The sequence below is a fragment of the Pygocentrus nattereri genome, chromosome 3, assembly GCF_015220715.1.
Source record: "Pygocentrus nattereri isolate fPygNat1 chromosome 3, fPygNat1.pri, whole genome shotgun sequence".
Lineage (NCBI taxonomy): Eukaryota > Metazoa > Chordata > Actinopteri > Characiformes > Serrasalmidae > Pygocentrus > Pygocentrus nattereri.
The window spans coordinates 33,667,879-33,681,918 of NC_051213.1; the positions used below are offsets into that span (position 1 = coordinate 33,667,879).

Sequence of the window (14,040 nt, forward strand, 5' to 3'; positions counted from 1 at the left end):
AGCTAATAAGCTAACCTGTGCAACCCTGGATGCTGAGACTTGTCGTCTTCTACACAAGGAATTTTCACTTTAGCAGACAGTGTGCCAACAATTTAAAATGTCAGGGATCTATTTTTCCGGTTTCCTGTTTCTGGACCTTGCAAACATTAGCTACAGTAGTATACAAGTACTATGTAGTTTTAGCCATGTTAACTCTCCTGTCAATCCTTAACAAAGCATCATTAGCAATGTGCTCACGCTATGGTGCTCCGCATATTCGAATGTTTATACTTAAATATGAGCACACTGACTTGTTAAAACATAAAACAGTTGTTTCATCAAATTCTTGGCGTGTATATTTTCTCAGTCTTTCCATGATGAAACATAACGAAAAACTGAATAGCAATTTTAGTATTTGAATACTGTCACCTTGAATTGTTAACCAAGCACACCAATACGCAAGAACATCCTTAGTCCCAGCTTCAGAATAAAACAAGACTTAGCCTCTACAATCAGCTAGCAGTGTTTCAGCAGTGACTCACCATCACGAACACTACTACATTTTTCCAGGGGCTACTGCACTGAGATGAACATTGCACAACATTTTCCAACCGCCACAGTTTCCATACAGAGTAAACAATCACTTTTTATTGATCTCCTAATGAAACTGTGTTCAGCTTTGCTGGAAGCCCTCACTGTTAGCCGAGTGCTTTTTTCATTCCAGTGTTTTTTTTCTTAAATCTCATTGATATAACTTCAATCAGCTAACAATGCGGGTTGTCAGCCCAGATAAACGAGTTTGCTGCTGAAATCCCAGATCAGTGCGTTTTAAACCGGGAGTGCTTCAAGTGCAATTTCCTTCACTGCGGAAGTAAGGGATTTCCGAAAGAGTGGAGAAAGAGACAAAGTGACAACCCTCCTCTCCAGGAATTAAAATAAATCCCAGCCACCGTGACCAATTTAACAATTAAGATCCAAAAAACACAGAGGGAGCACTGGGGGCCCTGTGCAACTTAGGCTTGGTGGTGTTTAACCCAGGCCAAAAGAGTGGGGGAAGGTGGAGTGATGTCGCTGACGACCTTGTCCTTATTTCATCATTAAAAAAAGCTCTGGGCCACGCTGCATATCCTGTCGATAACCTATTATAACACAATGGAGGGGATGGTTGCAGAACTGGCATGAAGTTCAATTAACAGAGAGGAGGGGATGTGGACAATGGGATCACTACAGGGACTATGACTGAGTGAGGAAGGGAGGGGGGTGAGAGAGAGAGAGAGAGAGAGAGAGCATGTGCATTGATGGACTACCATCATTAAGTGAGTTTGCTCTCAGAGGAGAGTTTGATGGCACAGAACAGAACTACTCGCTCAGCACTCTGCAATATATCTCGTTTGCAGAAATTACACAAGTGCTTATTTTACGGATTTAGATCACGTTCAACATATCGTTGCTGTCATAACAAAACCTCTATATCTCTAAAAGTTAATATGAATAGGGTGGGGGGGGGGTGCTGGAGCCTATCCCAGCAGTCCTCAGGCGGAAGCCAGGATACACCCTGGACAGGTTGCCAGTCCATTGCAGGGCAGATAGACAGACAGTCACTCACACCTAGTGGCAATTTAGCATGTCCAATTGGCCTGACTGCATGTCTTTGGACTGTGGGAGGAAACCGGAGAACCCAGAGGAAACCCCACGCAGACAGGGAGAACATGCAAACTCCACACAGAGAGGACCCTGACCGCCCCGCCGGGGAATCGAACCCAGGCCCTCCTTGCTGTGAGGCGACATCGCTACCCACCACGCCACCGTGCCGCCCTTTTCTTTAAACCTTTGGGAATAATTTTATTCCTTTTCTATGAGTCAGTTCATTATAAACTCATCATGAAATAGACATGAAATGTGTGTAAAAGTTTCAAAGTTCAAGGAAGTTCATCTGACCACAACAATATGGTTGTAGTACTGTCTACGTTCTAGTTTCAGACACCTGTGAGCAATAAATAGCTGAATTAATTTATTAGAAAGAGTGGATATTTTAGACATATAGCTGATGAGGAGTGATTACAGGATTGCATAAGGAAGGGAACATGTGAGAACTTGGGCTGGACTTCTGCTTTATGCTAGTAGAGTTAAGAGGAAAGATTAATAGGAAGATGATGGAAGGAGGTGGAGTGTGAAAACTTTTGCCACTTCCATTAGAGATGGAGATTTATACAAAGTTACATATAGTATTGTGCAAAATTCACAGACGCTTCTTAATTAATTTCATTTCTAGACAGAGAAATTGAGTGCAGTTATTCATTTATCACTGTCAAAAAGCAGGAGCCATATATTTAATAGAAAATCACAGAGGCCTCAAGAACTAATTATAATAAATTCTGCACACAGCTTCCATTCTTTTAAGGAGACTTGCTTTCAGTTTTTCAAAGAAATCTGTAGGGATAGTTTTCCAACTCCCAAAGTTCAGATGGTTACATTTGCTCCTTTGTTAAGATCCAAGTAATCTCAAACATTTGGGGTCTGGACTTAAAACAAACACCTACTTCTACTTTAATATCTATTTCTTTTTTTCAGTAGCAGCTTCTTGACATCTACACAGCCTTTCAGACTCATAGCATTGAGTTGTTTTCTCACAAGTATGAAAGTTTTAAGCACTGCTTATCTGAAGGTGATCAGGTCTTTGGAGTTTTATCTTATTGTATCGCTTAATAGATTTTTGATTCACCAGTTGATTTCACCAGTTTTTCTTTGACCTTGTCCCTCCTTCTGCAAATGAAGCAAATTTATTTAACCTACTTAGATATTCATCCTAAAATAAATTACTTGTACTCAATGGGCATTTTGTCTTTAAATTAGATAAATAAAGAGTGGTCTCTGGATTTTGTATGGCATGGGCTTCCTGAAAAGCAATGGCAATCCTAGCTAATAGAGGTAATCCACGCAGCTCTTCCATGGAAAAAGTGAGCAATCACCTCCTTCAACAACAGCAATTCTCCTATATGCCACTGAATGACAGCTCTCACCTCACTGCTGGCAATCACAATTCACAACCATAGCCTACACACACTCACACAGCCTGCTTCTGCCTGCAGCCCTCACCACCAGTGCACAACCCTCCCTGTATCTACGCCTGGCTTGCTGTCCCTCCGTAACACTGATTCAAACAGACCCAAACACTTCTCCAGGGCTTCATTTACAACCAAAAAAGACCATTCTATAAAGGTTTTGCTTCTTCACAGCGATGTATCCTGCAGCCTTTTCTCTCCTCTGAACACCCTCACTCTCTCACACTGGTGAGCACACGCGGACACAATTAAATTCCATTTGTTTCTAAGACACACACAACTGGACACACAAACACAGCGTGGTGTTCAGAATCGCTCAGTGCAGGGTGAAGTTTCCTGTGTACATTTCTATAATGGCTGTCTATACAGCGCATGAGAGCAGCATCACAAGATGTTCCTCGGGCTAAACACAGCAGATGGGAAAAGGACTAATTGTATGATCTAAATAAACGGGTGAGACACTGGTGGTCTGTAAAGCCTCCGAGCGTTCGCATTTCTCCTTTCATCTAAATGTGACAGCGAAGGGCGCTGAAGCAGAGAAGATTCGGCAAAGTGCGCTTTTTCCACCATTCTGGTTAGGAGACAGGACATGGTCTGTTCAATTGATGACCAGTTTATCTATTTATATGTTCATTACATCTTCCAGGACGGTGGGTTGAGCCATGTGCAGGGCTTCTGGTGGCCTTAATGACCACTGTTGGGAAGTAATTCTCCAAGAATGACCACATGGCTGAGCATCTTCTCAGATGGCCAGTGAGTGGCACATCTAATCAGCTGCCCATGGCTGTCTGACACATCCAGAAGGGGCACTCTATGCAGATACTGTGTGGGTCAAATGCACAGCCTTGTAAGCATCTTTGTACACTGCCTAGTCCAAAATATACTTCATACAACCCATACTGGATCAGATAAAATAACAAAGTCTTGGCACTATGTTTAACTTCTGAAACTGGATAGAGAAGTATCTGACTGTGTGTGATGTCTCTGCCCACATCCGTCCCTCAAACCCTTACACTGTTACTGTAGCTGTTGCTTAGTTTTTTCTCAGATATAAAATGGATATTAAAGATAATGAATTTGAACTTATTCTTTGAGACATATGCCAGATTCAGTTGACTGAGAACTATTGCCTTTGCTTATGGGTACTTATATGGAACATACTTGCATATTTACATATCAATTCTTGCCTCATGTTAGAAAAAGTGAACAGGTTTCCCTTTAAAAAGAAATCACTTAAGAAGCAGCACTGAATCCACAGTAAGGGCTATATTACTCCAGGTGATACTATAATGATATTCTAATATTAATATATTATTCACTTCACCTACTTTTAGTAGCTTAGACATTTTTTCACAGTAGCTGTAAAATGCAATTTCCACCAGTTTTGGAAGACTCACAGTCATTTTCTTTTCTTGAATATCATCGATGGAACATATTTCAATGGAAATGTGTATGATTTACGCCTTATCCCTCATTGCTCACTAATAGCTCAAAACAGAGTCAACATTATCCTAGTTAATCTGATAGCAGAGTTAGAGAAAACTATAGTTTATCTGATTGTATTGATTAAAGTCAATTTCCATTCCACTGCCAGAATGGCTAAAGTCCGTGAGATTAGTGTCAATCACAGTGTGAAAAAGACTAGGAGCAAAACTCAGGTTTGTTGTTGGGTCAGGTTCAGTCAGAATTTCATTGGGCTACAGGTGGGTTTACATTCAAAACACAGAGCCAGACAGAATGCTCTTGGTTCATGTTGCGTGTCTGCTCAAAATTAATGATCTAATTAAACCTATAATGCTTATCATGATTATCTCTGCCTCTGTATTTCACAGGTCTCTGCAAGCTTTGCTCCAACCTCTCCCTCCATTTCTGGATGTCGTTGTGGTGCGTGCTGCACCGTAAGCGTCGGAGAGCTTAATGGAAGCTGACAGGCCTCTTTGAGAGCTGGGCGAGCGTCCCCAGCTCAGGTTGGCCGCTCTGGCCACAATGGGCTCTTCTGAATGACTGAGTGTGTGTGTGGGAGGCAAAAGGCCACGTGGCCCTAATTACACCTATAGTTACACTCTCCACGCCTGTAAGATGCTGGGCACAAGAAAAAGAGTCCTGAAAGATAATTGGGGGCTTGAACAACAGTAAGGCCACTAGACTCTGACAAAGAAGCTTTACACAAGCTGTGGACATTGCTGTTAGTGTATGAGCTCCACCACTCAAGCCTCCCCTGCATCTTGGCACTCTCACTGATCCGTGTTACAGGCTTGTTGACATGAAGGAGGTGACAGAAGCTGAAAATGTAATGATAACGCAGGACAGATGGAAAATGCATGAGCAGATTGGCAAGGTTCACTAACTATGTGCAGTCATTACTCATGGCGCAGATCTTATCAGCATGCAGAAAATATGGATTATTTCCAGTCAGATGCAAATCTAATAGAGATTTACTCAGCATAGAGAGCGGATAACTGTTTATGCGTTGCTTAGTTGAGGGGTAGGCGCGCTTGTTGTGTTCCTCCTGTGTTTGTCTCACGGCATCACTGTGACACGTATTTCTGACACGTATTTATCCTCACTGCTCCAGCCTTGCCGGCATATCACCTCAGGCGAGCTCTTCATGTGGAGCATTTAGGTGTTCCCAAAAAGATAGAGTCATTTCTTACAAGGATTTTCTAACTTTCACGGGCGCTGTGCTACCTGGAGGGGGTGAATAAAGTGCTTGTAGGAGCACTGCGTGGGGAAGGCTCCGCGCACACAGCACATGAGCCATTATCAGTGTTTACCAAGCCAATGGAAGCACCGCAGGGATGGTCTTTATGGGGATTAGAAGTCTGCCCCACAGTCCTGAAGAGGCACACTGCATGCTAATGCTACTGTGGCTAATGGAGCAGGACAAACTGTTAACCCCCCATGCTCTATGAGAAGCTTGTTAATTAAATAGTGTCTGGCATTGGGGTCAGTTAAAGCGCACTGGTGTTGGCCATGAGGTAGTGCAGGCACAGAATACGACCTGAGGCATGGATAGGGGATGTAAGATGGAGGTGTTGGGGATATAAAAAGCAACACAGTGACTGCTTTTCAATTCATATCAAAACCTTGTAAATTATTCTTTTACACCACTTTATGGAGTGTGAACGTTTCATGAGGAATGGACCAATAGAAATGGACCAAATTTACTTGGAATAAAATGTCACTGCATTAAAGTACATTAAAGTACACTTTTTCCTTTTCCTACAATGACAATATTCTTCTTTTTATTATCAGTATTTCTCTTCTTATTTTTTTTTACCATGAGGACCACTTATATCATTTGTTTTAGTTACTAAAAGGAGTCATAATTCATTTTTACGTGACCACTTTCCATTTCCATTCCATTTTCCATTCTGTTTGTTCTGATTGGCTGGCTAGTATTCTACATCGTTCCAAAAGCATAGTGGGCTGAAACACTCCTATATTGCAATATAATATATAGAAATGTGTTTTTGTGACATCATAGAAATAGTGACTTCAAAATGGGCTTTTTTTTGGAGTGAACAGTACTTTTTAAAAATGTTAACAATGTTTATATACTACATCAAACTCATCTCATAAAAGTGAGGAAAATTCCGTTTTCCATTATTTGGGCTCTTTAACATTAGTCTGGATGGCAGTACAAAGATTCTGCAGTAGCTAATTCCTGCATTATGCACTGTATGTTTTTACTGCACTAATTATTCCAATGTTGTACCCATACTGTGTTGTGCATGCTGGATTGTAACGTTTGAAAGAATATATAGGCAATGCACACAGATGGGACAACTTTATCTAAATTCCTCATCTAAATAGGAGAAAACAAACATCGCTTTTCAAACACGCACACACATACACATATACAATAGTGTTAGCATGAGGCCAGACAATAGTTTCCAGCATAATTATCTCCCAGAAGACCCCGTGCGCTGGCTTGCTTTCACCACACGTGACTGGGGAGATGGTCTTGCAGGCAGCATCTCTGCACTAAATGAAGTACAGAGCGAGCCTGCAACCGAAGGGACACTGTTCCTACTGTGCTGCTTTCTGACTAGGATGAGGACAGGATGAGGAGAGTGTTTAAAGTGACAGTTCTGTTCAAACAACCGAATGAACCAGCAGCATCAAAAAAGGAACGACAATAAGCTTTAAGCTTGATAAATGAAATGTGAGGTGGCAAGCAGGAGGCAGAGGCTGCATAGCTTTGGAATAAAGTATTGGGAGGCCACACTTTGAAAAATAAAGATGCTTTTGATTCCCTTAGGAACCTGTCAGTGAATGGATCTTTAGGAAACCATTTTTGTTAATGAGGTGTGTGGGTGATAAGAACCTGTATAAAATATAAAGAACCCTCATGTAATGAAGAACCCTTAATGGGGCACTCATTGACTTCATGGCCAAAATGAATAATGTCACCATCACTACATCTGTTGTAAACATGTGTACAGTAGTGCCACAGTAATATAAGATTTTCCTGTTGAACGACTGGGAAAAAGCCCTTTGGATTATGAACTTCTCAAAAACTGCAACTGTTTTGGGGTGGGTTTCTGCAGGCAAGCTGTTTCAAATGTATTTATCTTTCAATTAGCTGGTGAATACAGAAATATAGCAGATGAGTAAGCTGGCTCTCTTAATTTGGCTGTACTGCTGTAGAAACCATCTACAAGTCATCGTTACAATGGAGAGAATGGATCATTCAAACAGAAATGTCCTGTCAGATGAGGACGACAAGTTCAATGCTAAAGTTAGCAAGCTACCTGGGTAACTCCTTTTTGCTGATTGAAAGGATAAAAATTTGTCTCTGGAGCTCCATTTGTGTGGAAAAAGGATAGATTTTCAGGTTTGCTTACAATTTTGTAAGAGCTACACTATTGCAAGCCTGGTTGTACTTATTAGCCTACAGAACCATAGCCTAGCAGTCAGGACTAAATGACACCAGAGGGACTGCCAATGGCTACACAATGTGTTTTCATAATGCATGTCAGGTATTGTAGTGAGAGAACATTGATGAGCAAAAACCTAAAACTCCATAAATCCACAAATTCTGTCTAGCACTGAGGGATTTAGTACTCTAGTTTTAGGCCAAATGCTCTTGGTTTAAAACTTTTACATAACATGCAGGTTAAAAAAACCCTTAAAATGGTTCTTCACACTCAAAACCTTTTTCAATCCTTTTTCAAACGTGATTCTTTGGGGAACCAAAAGTTGTTCTTCTATGGCATCGTTCAAAAAATCTTTTCTTTATTTTAATAATGCACTTGCTTGACATAGTCAGATTGGTGTAGATGACCATGTTAAGGATCCAATCCGCTCCACTTTTCCAACAGAAATATGTTTTATCTGCACTACTGGAATGTTGCAATTGCTGAGACATTGATGTTTATCACAACACCAAATTATGCAAAGAAAGAAAGTAAAATTGTCATGGGAGAGGCTCAGCAGGCAGAAGTAATGAATTCATTTTCCATTTCCAGAAAAACGCCAAAGCAGGTAGATTATGTGGCCGACAGCTGCTAGACAGCTTGGTAAATGTGAAGACTGATGAGCTTGCGAATGCTGATTATACATGATTAACAGTGCCAGAGTTACCCCGTACTCGTCTAGTAAACATGTCATGAGCCATACTTTAGCCTCTTAATCCACAAAACAATCACTAGCTGACTTAAATCAGAAGCTGAGGCAATTACAGTCACATAATGAGGGATAAGGCCTTGACATACAAAAACAAACACTCCAGTTCCCCCCCATAAACAGTGGATCCTGTCCTGGACAAGGTATCGGAGACACACAAAGCACATGTCTCTGGTGACTTCCAGGTGGGTAAATATCGCTAATTACTCCAAACAAACAGTGGATGTAGGTTCATATTTAAGGCCCTGATTAACAAAATCAGGCCAGCATGGCCCAAGCCACTTCATCTAAATTCATGTTGCTAATTAGTGGCCTTCATCATAATATTTACACTGACCAGGCCCAATGATGTTGGTAACCTTATTTCAGTTTACCCAACATGTCACAATTTATTCCCATTAGTGGTGCGGCTAGAGCCACAACTGCTCTGTTACTCGGTTCATTATATCAATATTGTGACCATATGTTTCCCAAACTACTGCATAACTAAGGAGAACGAAAAAAGTGCCACAGTTGACAGTTACTCCATTTGAAAAAATTTCAAGTCAGAGTTGCTCACAGCAGTGGTGACAGACGTCTGAAGAGTTCAATGCCTCTAAAAGCTCCCTCATTGAAAGACATTACAGAAATGGTTATGAATGCACTGCTTGATGCCTGAGACACTGTTTCATGATAGTTTTGCAAAACAGTTTTAGCTAAAACATATTTTTAAGCACAAATAAGGTGGAGAGCACACTGCAAGGCAAAATAGTCCCCAAAGAAAACTGATGTTTTTTCAGACTCACCGCTATTTTACCATTTAGGATAACAAATAAAACGCCTATATCTGGATTGCAGACACAACTCCTGGTTCCTCTCACCTCCACTGTAAAGAGATTTGAGTTGGTAAGTTTCTCTACAAAGATCCATTCACATCACACCACTCTGAATGACTTTGTTTACATATCAATGGCTGAGTTGTGCAGCAATTTTGAAAAGCTGGTGGAATTCCCCTTTATGTACTCTACACTGACTGGACATCTGTCAGGGACATAAACGGACGTGATGCTTTGCTTTGGGTGTTACAAACCAACACTAAATAAGCCAAACCCATGTGTGTTAATGCTGTTTACCTTACAAACAACCTGTGATCATCTCCAAACCAACTAACAAGACAGTGTTTGTTGAAGACAAGTTTGTAGTGGAAAGGTGCCAGACAAGGTAAATCAACAGATCAGAATCAACAATGTGGCATGAATCACAGAGCACTCCAATATAGTCAACTTACTTGTTCCTGTTGGCTCAGTATTTTGAGTACAACAGATTGAAAAGGTAGCAATAAGAGATTATTTTTGAGAGATACTGTATATTTGTTATACAAAACAGACAACTGGCCTCCTCTGTCCACAGCAAATGTAATAAACCCCTTAACATTCATGGATCTATCCCTTGGTCCAGACTTCTTGTACTCACAACCTATAACTTAAAGAGAAACTACACTGATTTAAAAAAAATATCTGCATAATTAAATGTTTAAGATGTAGGAAAAGTCATTTAGAGTGGTTTGATGCGAAGTGCTCTGTTATAGAGAAACTCACGAGACACATGTAGGTGCACTTGTCATTCATGATAGTAAATAAATTGGCAATATTTGTGCTGTAGACATCTCGACCCCTGGTTCCTACCAGCACCACTGTAAAGAAAGTCAGTAAATTTCTCTAAAATGAACCGTTCTGAATAACTTCACATCTCCACTGTTGAATTATGCAGAGTTTAAAAAAATCTGCTGAATTGCCCTTTAATAATCATCATTTTCAGCTAATTAGCTAACCTAATAAGCTTAAGCATGGTTGTGGTCTTAATGTTACGGAGTAAAAGACTTTGGCTAGGACAAAGAAGTCTGGAGGCTAAATAAGCGTGAGTGTGGGCTTCAGTTGTGCATCTCTCTCACAGATGAATGAAGACACAAGCCCAGTCACTGTTTCTCAGTGCTGACACTGGACTCCCACAGCATTGCACTCGCTGCCCACGTTCCCAACACACTATTTTAAACAGATGAAGGGCAAACTAATGAGCTGAGGAGTTCAGAAAGATATCAGCAGGGAAAACAGGCAGACTCCAGGACCAGGATGGGGAAATATTATGCTAAGGCATTTGTGAGTGAGGGTGAAGAGTCCCGTGTCTCTGCACAGCTGCTTATCATAACCAGCTTCCAAACACTTCTCGATTCGGGAAACGGTCCGCCAGCCCAGCGCTTCTCAGCCCTGGTGCTCCAACATGCCCATTTAACCTCATGAAGAAATAAGTAGATGAGGTAAGTCAGGTGTGGTGGGGCAGATAATACACTAAAACGTGCAGTGCAGGGCTGCTACACCAGTCTAGAGCAGCTTTTCAGTCGCACTTAAGACCATCCAGAGCGAAGTCTACAACCTGTGAGGAAGGACTTGCTTCCACACACTGTCCACATGGTTTCTTTAGTAGGTTGACCCAACAGTGTGCTGTCTGTGATGCCAGTGTGACCTCAAACATAACACTTCTTATGCTTGTTTTTGCATATAAAGCTCATAGTCTATATGATGTACAAACCATTACATTTTAAACTATTTAACATAACAATAATACGTTATCACTATTTAAGGGCTGCACCATTTTTCTGATCCAAACCCGCATACTACCATACTAAACAGCATGTTAAAAATAGTCCAGCACCCATAGAAGTCCATTCATTAGTGTAGTATGTGTAGTATAGCAGTATGAGGTTTGGGACGCAGCTCAAATCTCCTCCAGCAGGGCTCTCTGTGGGTTTGTATTACCTGAATTATTATTAATCATGACGTCTTTTCATAGGAAGGTAAAGCCAGTCTGATCAGAGAACAGCAGGGTTATGAAGTCAGCCTCACCTCTGGCGTTGTGCACTTTCAGCGTAACGTAGGTAGGCGCCGTGAGCGCGCGCGCCAAGTACACGCGGCCGGAGTCCCGCTGCACGCGCACCGCTCCTCCGCCGTCTGCCAGTACCTCGAAGCGCCGCTCAGTGAAGCGCTCGTCCGGCACTGTGAACACCGCATCCCCGGGTCTCGCGCCCTCCGCCAGCGCCACGGTGTAATGCGGCTCTCCGGTCACCTCCCTCCGCCGCCTGCCTCCGGGCAGCACGTCCACGCGCACGGTCACCGCATCCCCGGTGCCCGGGCAGCCCTGCAGGAGCGCGTGCAGCAGGTAGCTCGCTTTCAGCTCGCGCTCCAAAGTTTTGGCGGATCGCAGCAGGAGCCCGCGCCCGTCCGCGGACGTAGAAAGAGAGAAGTCCTCGGAGCGCTCGCCCCGCAAAGCGCCTCGGCACGCGCCTCCACCGGGCAGCACGAGTCCGGCCACCGCAGTCCCCGCCGGCGCCCCGTCCACCACATGCCCGTAATAGAGCGGAGGATCGGCGCGCGCAAGCGAGAGCGGATGGACAGCGATGAGCAAAAGTGGCCAGACAAAGCGCAAAAGTTTCCCTTCTTGAGGCGCCATGATGAGACGCTCGGTCCGAACTTGCCCAGATTCAGTCACGGAGGCCAGCGGAACTTCCCTTTGACATGAATGTCGCCAAAAGACGAAAAAGAAGCAGAGAGAGCTACAAAGTTCAGTTTTTACCAAAACAATAATAATAACATAAAAACAAAACACAGGTTAAAGAAACGGTTTGAATCTGGTTGATGGTGTCGTTCGGGGCTCTCCGAGCAGCATCATGCAACTCTGCCAGTTTCAGCATCCGCTGATCCTCACGGCAGCGCGGAATGTTAGGGTTTTTTTCCACACCCGTCTTCACACAAGCCGCGCCCACTGTGTTGTGATTCGCTAGTAGTAGCTCTCCTGCTCTAGGATTGGCTAGAACTTCATACTCATAGATCGTCAGTAGGTTTAAATTAGCGTTCCAGAACGCTTGTGAGCAAAAGTAGTGGCCAATCGGAGCTCAGGAGGCGGGATTAATTAGAATAGTGTTCTAGAACGCTTGCGAGCGTGAACGACTAGCCAATCCTAGCGCAGGAGGCTTTGCATGTCCGAATAGCGGTGGGAAAAAAACGCTCCACGTGTTCCACTCCATTCGTGCCCACAAAGCGCTGGCGATCACATTCACATCGACCAATGCATAACTGAACTGAAGTTAGTGAGCGTTTAGCCCCGCCCACACATGGCATTAGTTATATTAGCACAGTTCACTGCTCCAAAAACACCCGCTGTGATCTAGAGAATAACTGATTGATGAATTGGTGAGCTGGTCAGTCAGAGCAGATGAAACACTACAATGCTGACATCCCTGCGTCATCACTTGCTGCGACATCCACAACAATGAGTTCAGGTTACTGATAAAGTCACTTTAAGGGGAACTGAACATTTCTGCATGATTCAGCGGTCATTCACAGTGGGTTGTTGTACTTTCCTGTTGGCTTTGTTCACACTGCTGGACAAATCAGATTTGTCTCTTATATCTGACTTTATGGACGGACTGTTCAGATTTCAAGTTATAAGTGACCAAATGTGATTTGTACAGAGCCCTGCTGGTGACATCCTGTATAAATAAAAACAATGAACGAGATCCTAATGTGTGGCTACAACTCAGTAAGGTTTGGGAACGAGATAGTTATGTCATGGACATGACTTAGCAAGGCATGGGAATGAGATAATTAAGTCATGGCCATGACTTAGCAAGACATGGAAATGAGATGTTTAAGCCTTGACCTTGTGGTCATTCCTATGCCTTACTGAGTCATGGACATGCACTAGGATCTTGTCCACACTCCTTATTAAGCTATGGCCACAATTTTTTTCTGGTTCCCATGCCTTGCTAAGTCCTGGCCACACATTATTTTTATTTATACAGGATGTCACCATGTGATGTGTAGCGCTGTCGCCTCACAGCAAGGAGGGCCTGGGTTCGATTCCCCGGCAGGGCGGTCCTCTCTGTGTGGAGTTTGCATGTTCTCCCCGTGTCTGCGTGGGTTTCCTCCGGGTTCTCCGGTTTCCTCCCACAGTCCAAAGACATGCTATCAGGCCAATTGAACATGCTAAATTGCCCCTAGGCGTGAGTGTGTGAGTGACTGTGTCTGTCTGTCTGCCCTGCAATGGACTGGCGACATGTCCAGGGTGTATCCTGCCTTCCGCCCGAAGACTGCTGGGATAGGCTCCAGCACCCCCTGACGGAGAAACGGCTTAGAAAATGGATGGATGGATGGAGGATGTCACCAACAGGGCTCCGTCTATGGTCAGGCAGTAGTCGCATTTGCTTGCATATCTACTTTGGCTATGATAGTAACAACGCATAGGTGGGGTAGAGGCAATACTTAATGAACCTAACAACGATGACTAGCTAACAGAACAGTCACACTATATTTCCCTTTTTATTGCCTACATAGTT

General features: G+C 43.1%; 1 protein-coding gene across 1 annotated transcript in view; it reads right to left on the bottom strand.

Moving 5' to 3' along the window:
• si:dkey-22o22.2 (neural-cadherin) overlaps positions 1–12,354 on the bottom strand; it is a 184,174-nt gene extending 171,820 nt beyond the window's left edge. The window contains exon 1 of the mRNA XM_017714353.2: positions 11,552–12,354. Coding sequence (XP_017569842.2) covers positions 11,552–12,155 — 604 coding nt within the window. The 5' untranslated portion in view covers positions 12,156–12,354. The remainder of the gene's footprint in view (positions 1–11,551) is intronic.
• Positions 12,355–14,040: the final 1,686 nt, after the last annotated feature.